Here is a 6,478-nt window from a genome sequence, read left to right on the forward strand (position 1 = left end):
TGCCTTTTGCCTTTCCGTTTCGATCTTGTATGACTATGTGTGTCTGAAAAAGGGCTTGAAATGAGTTATTTACCCTATGCAGTCTTACCTGAAAGTGTCTCATCTCATGGTTATTTTGACAGCACCTGGTTTCATTCTTTTATATGCCTGCTGTCTATCCACAGTCCGGTATCCACAGTCACCATCGCCGTTTATTATCAGAGAGAACAGTCACAAAATAACCAGTGGAGTCACAAATGTTTAATTCTTTTTTTTTTTTAATATATAAAGTAAATAGAAGAGTTGGACTGACTCATCGTACAAACTCTTACACATTCATACACATACACACAGAGTCACAGATTGCTTTCTTGTATAGTCTAACAACACAGCTTTCGTTTTTTAGTTTTTTGTTGTTTGTTTGCTTTGTTTTCTTCAACAAAAATAATCAGAGTAATCATACAACGGCGTACACAAAGGAAAAAAGAGAAGAGAACTAAATGTACAAGTCCTTCGCTACTATACACTTTTTTTCTTATTGTTTGTCACATCAAACATTAAGTGTAATGATCAGAAATGGCACATCATTATGAAGAAGGTGTATATGCATATGCATATGAGGATACAAAATGAATTTCATTCCCAAAAGCCCCTGGATAAACAGCCTTTACCCAGTGACTAGCCATCTCTGGGTTTTAGCAATAATAATAATCATAATAAATAGAACATACTCGTCACTTGGCCTATTAATTACATTCAGCACTTTACTTAGGACTCAGTCAAGGATCTCATCCGTATCTGTAACTTCTCTTTTTAAGCTAAGAGTTCATTTCATTTTAATGAAACTGAACATCCAATCGGTACAAATCTCAAAGGTCATCAAAGTTCTCCTGACCATTTGACTTAATTGGCATGGGGAGTTTAAAATGAGGGAGAAAGCAATTTGATCCAGTTTAAAGATGAAAGCACAGGTAGGAAAATAAAAGCAGAATTTTAAAATTAATGAATTGCCTCTTTCCTCTAAGTCATTGGGCCTCGCATAAATAGCATGTACACTTCAGTTCCTTTCATTTGATATCTTGGGCAACCTTGCCTCTGCCAATCAGACACACAGGAGAAGGAAAGTTCTCTTCAAATCCTGGATCAGCCAATCAAATGCACAGGACAAGGAACGTGCTCTTCAAATCCTGGATCAGCCAATCAGACGCACAGGACAAGGAATGTGCTGTTCAGATCCTGGATCAGCTGTATTTAAAAGCTACACACAACACCAGCATCCCTCGTCAGTTAACTTCAAACTAATTCATGACCTTGGCACAAATGAATGGGAGAGATTCCTCTTTACACTATTTCTCTTTTATAATTATATATTTTTTCACGTATATATATTTTTATAACTTTACTTGCCATGTTTTCCCCACTGTTTCCAGATTGTGGCATAACACTGGTTGTTTTATTTCACATTAATCAGCTCTGATATGTAAATTGGCAGCGGCTACATTTTGGGACAAAAATCTACATCTGGATGATTTAATGAATTCAGACAAATTCAGTTTGTTGGCTTGTGATTGTTTTGCTTCGCAAAAAAAAAATATCCCTAACCTTTGGCATCCCTCCAAGACAAAAGATCTCAGTATGATATGGCACATGTTTCAACAAACAGTCAGGACCACAAGAAAGAAGAAAGAAGGAATCTCCATACAAGGTATCTCAACATAAGTGTATCTAAGTGTAAGATGAAAGAGTGTCCGTGTGTTTAAGCAAAGGGAGAAGCATGCAAGAAGCACTCGTATAGGCACACACACACACAAATCCTTTGAGAGAAAAAAGGGAAGAAGAAGAAGAGGAAGATGACTAAGAAGAAGGAGGAGAAGAAGAAGAAGAAGAAGAAGAAGGAGAAGAAGAAAATCAAAGGTCATAAATACATCTCCCTACAATAGGTTTGTGCCTCCTTGGTGGAGATCCGAGGATCCTTTTTCATTTGTTCTTTATGCAGTGAAAAGGTAGGTAGTCTACGAGTAGACTGTTCTGGAAGAATGTTGTTCTCACTCCTGATTGGGTGCCGATGTGCTTGTCACACCAGGCTAGTCCACCATTTCTGTCCTGCTCCAGCTGCCAGCTCTTTTCCAATCTTTATTTGTGACTCCAAAATCTCTCTCACGTGGGAAAACAGGTCGAAACCAAAACAGGAAGAGGTGGGATGTTGGGTTGTCATGACTACAATACTCAGACCGTATCAATCAGACTCTTGCCTCTTTCAGTTCATTTGGCTCCATGTACAGTACTATTTAATCAATACTACATCTCCTGGCTCAACAACTCCGCTGTTACTTCAAAAAAGTGCTAAAATTATGTGTGTGTTTTTTTTTTGTGCTAGCCAGGTAATGTAGATGCGCTGACATGACGACCTAAGAGGCATGTGGCGTCATAACATGAAACACTGCGTAGTCCTCCCAGTGATATATAGCCATATATATATATATATTCAGTCCACTGTAAATAGACATAATAACTAAGAATGTCAACAGTATTGCTGGTAGATCATACTAGGTCCCAGAGAAGCTTCTCCATCCTGGGTTTGGGGTGATCATTGGCACAGATGTGTGTGACTGAGCGGGAGATCCGTATCACACAGAGATAACTTAATCAGGTTATGGAAGGATAGCTTTAGCACTGGCAAAGGGTGTACGTTTGGTCACTGCCTAAAGCTGAGGGGGGATTTCCTGATATTTAAACCACCATCTTCAAAGTCCTTTTGGTGGCTGTTGCTGCCTCCACTCATTGTCGTCCATTTTGAAGCAGCCAGAGGACTGGAAAGTCTAGCCAGAAAACTTGGCACCTTTTTCTTCACATCTTTCCCTATGTAGTTCTTGAATTGGATTAGTGGGGGGAAATCATCTAGTTTCCAGGGGAGACACTGCTTGTCTGACTTGTTATGACAAGATGCTGAACACTCAGCTTACCACTGGACGTTTTGAGAATTTTTAGGGAGGAAAGATTTTTAGCGTGTTCATTTACCAGCATTGTTGATGTTCCTCATCTCAAAATGAATGATAAACATTATTGTTCAACGACGTTCTCCTGAGTTTCATCAGGCAATGTCTCAAGCAACTCATCAGTACAAGTTGTACACTGTCCTCTCTCCTCAGTCCCAGAGAAGCATGCCCGCCCACCCAAACAAAAATAAAAAATATAGAATTTAAGCCCCATATATTATTTAAACTCCTCCCTTTGGAATTTTCCTTCCCTGCCCCATTTGGTCTCTTTGTTTTGTTTTCTGTTCTTTTCTATCGATCTAAGCCAATCAGCAACCGGTGGTCCTCCTTCTCCTTCTGGCTCTCATTCTTGAGGTCAGCGAAGACCTGTGTGAAGTAGTGTGGGTCTGAGTTGAGCTGGAGCATCTTGGTGCTCATGCGGTTGATGATCTCCAGGCAGCGGTCCCAGAAGGCCTCCTTCTCGGTTTCCACCAGGAAGGGCTTGAGCGGGTAGGAGATCTCGTTGCCCATGTAAGAGTAGGACAGGTACAGGCAGGTGAGCAGCGAGGCCTGGAGCTCGCGCTCGCTGGACACCTCGGCCGAGATCACGTCCCGACACAGCATGTAGAGGAAGACAACGTTGGCGGGCGTGATGAAGCCCTGGTCCTGCCACCCCTGGAGCAGCAGGGACCGGTCCACGCTGCGCAGCCACAGGACCGGGTCGGCCGGAGACAGACGCTTCAGACGGTAGCAGCGGCGGCACAGGAACTCCCCCAGGCTCCGGAGGAGCTCACTGGTGGACGCCTGAACGATGACCCGCTTGGGCGTGCCGGCATTGATAGACTGGCCTGTGACTGAGCCAGTCAGCGAGGTCCGTTTGGCTGTGGCCACCATGTTTGAGGTGGTTTTGGAGGTGGGGATGGCAGCAGCGGCAGCGGCAGCCGCGGCAATTGTGGAGTCCTGGGCTAAAGTGGAGAGGTTGGCACAAGACTGGGACTTCTTCAGGTTCTGGCTGTTGAGGTGGCCCTCGTCCTGGCTGTCTCCCGAGGGGAGCTTCTTGGAGCCTTTTCTCTTGGCTGAAACCACCACGATGCGCTTCCATGGTAGGATGTTTATGAGGGACTGCCGTTTTAGGGGCTTGTCCTTAGCGTTTTTGCTGTTCTGAACAGCGGTGTAACCCCCCACAGTTGCCGGACCGTCCTCAAACAGGGCGGCCTTGCGATAACTGGGGGACAGGGAGAGAACGGTGCCCATGTTGTCTTAGACGTGAGGGGGACGGTGGTGTGAACAAGAAGCCAGAAGACCGTGACTGGAAGTAGAGCTCACAGGATTCGTCAAAGTTTGCGTAGAGTATCTGTAATGGAGAAAACTCTTTTAAACACCAAGTCTTCCACGTTTCTGTTAAACTATCATAGTTGATTTGACTGGTATTTAAATCAATCAGATATAAAACATTCAAACTGGGAACCACAACGATTCTTGAATTTCTTATAACACTGAAGACAAATAATATCCTATGTGTTTATAGATAAACATTATGTTTCCATAAGATTGTATACTGTGCACACACAATATTTCATGGTTTTAAAGCGGCACATCATAACGTATCCTTGACTGATGTAATATGCCTACTCTGTCGGGTGTCTGATCCCTGACATTAATCAGGTTCTTCAATGGCCAAGGCACAAAGCTGCAACGTGGTGTGATGGAATTTCACAACAGTGACATTAAGCTTGACAATTTTAAATGTGAGATAGGCTATTGTTCGCATATTCGAAGGATCATCCTACTAGATGGTCCCTCTTAAATCCAACAGCATCTGAATAACGCTATTTTCAGTAACCGTATTTTAAGGGTTGCCCGAATGAAGACAGTACAAACATTACGAAATGTGCGCTGGCATCCATCTTAGCTTCAAAATGGAAGCCCTCTATGTAAACACCTTCTCTAGCTCTCCCGCGTCACATTATGAATAAAAACATCGGGCTGCTAGTAGGTGCTTTAACTCTTCGTTTCACAATGGAATAATATCCATACAGCATATACAATGTTGACAATCATTTATCAAAAACACTATTGACATATAATCAATGTAAACGATCAGGTACTATAATTATTTCTTAATCGCATTCGAAGCTCCAAAAGGAATCGTGTAGACCCTTTAAAAAAAATGGTCGCAGTGAATATGAAACGAGTACCATTTAAAGTCTACTTTAAGGCATAAAATAATATTCACAGAGCAACAGTAAACACAGCTGATGTAATTCGCGTTAGCAGCCTCGCAACTGCTATGAATAAATAAATACTTACTTTCCATTGAATTGAATCAGTGCATGAAATCCAACTATGTGTCCCGTGATGATTGTTTCTCGTCCTTTCGATGCTTTTTAAAAAAAAAAAAAACATATAGGCCTATTACAATATTTAACAAAGTGTCAGAAGGATCACCAGAGTGTTTTCCGCTGTCCAAGGTCCTGGAGCTCCCACTAACATAATAATGCTGGCTTATCCTACGTAATAATATCGACGGCTAAATTAACGTTCTCCGTTCTAAACGGCATTCTAAGATGCAAAGCCTGCCTGTAGAATACTATTCTACATTGTTTCAGGTTAAACTGCCTGATTATTGTGTTTTATAAAAAGAGAAATGAGCCTATACTAGTCGGAATGTATACTACAGCATCCTTCAATGTATGCGATAGTCTGTTCATTCATTCCGAATGAACCGATTCAGCGTCTGTTTTCGTGTTGTTTGGTCTCCTCGTTCACATAGCCAGTGAGAGGCCCCCCTCCCTACAGGTCACAGTCAAATAAAATAAGCTAAGAATACGATAGTTATTTTACGAAAGAAAAATCACAACTAGTCTTAAAATAGACCTTTGCGCAAAACAGCCCACCAAAAATCTCCACGCTTTGACGCAGACATCCGCAGATTTTCGGGATGACACAGAAGGGGGGCTGATGAAGACACGCTATTGGTCCTTTCTGCCGCTGAGTCTTTGGCAGTGGGAGGATGCTGACAGTGGTTGGCTGCTGATTTATGATCTGTCCATGGTGCTTGTCCCCTCCCTTATCAACATCTGTATGACAGGGGGCATGGAAGGTAGACTCTTAACCCTGAGCACTTCGCTTTCAAATCCTCACGTCGCCAGCTGGAGGGTTGGAGTGTTTAATCAGTAAGCGGAGAGCAATAAAAACAACACGCTACTGAGTGCGGGGGATTACAGGCCAAATCTTGTGACATTGCGCCGAAGGAAATGCGCCGATAGCAATATGTGGCACATATGTAAACGTGGGCAAGAGTAGGTTATTGGCGAAATCATTATCAGTTGGCTATTTCGATTGCCGATGCTAATCAACAAACTTACAAAATGAACGGGACTTCTACAGAGATCCATTGTTCCTGTTCTTCCATAAGTCATGTTGTCCTGTTTCCTCAATGGTGATTTTACGTTATTTGGCTTAATGAACCACAGCAGTTTGTCACAATACGATGAGAAGGGACACAACATTATGTCAGAATG

The 6,478-nt window shown here is 42.5% G+C and overlaps 1 protein-coding gene across 1 annotated transcript; it reads right to left on the reverse strand.

The window, feature by feature from the left end:
* Window positions 1-3,266: 3,266 nt before the first annotated feature.
* Window positions 3,267-4,208, reverse strand: LOC308366781 (cyclin-dependent kinase 5 activator 1-like; the record flags this gene model as incomplete). Its single annotated transcript, XM_080840533.1, has 1 exon — window positions 3,267-4,208. One exon carries the CDS (start codon window positions 4,206-4,208, stop codon window positions 3,267-3,269), a length of 942 nt encoding a protein of 313 aa, XP_080696659.1.
* Between the last annotated feature and the right edge of the window lie 2,270 nt (window positions 4,209-6,478).

The sequence above is a fragment of the Sprattus sprattus genome, assembly GCF_963457725.1.
Source record: "Sprattus sprattus genome assembly, chromosome: 6".
NCBI classification, from domain to species: Eukaryota; Metazoa; Chordata; class Actinopteri; order Clupeiformes; family Clupeidae; genus Sprattus; species Sprattus sprattus.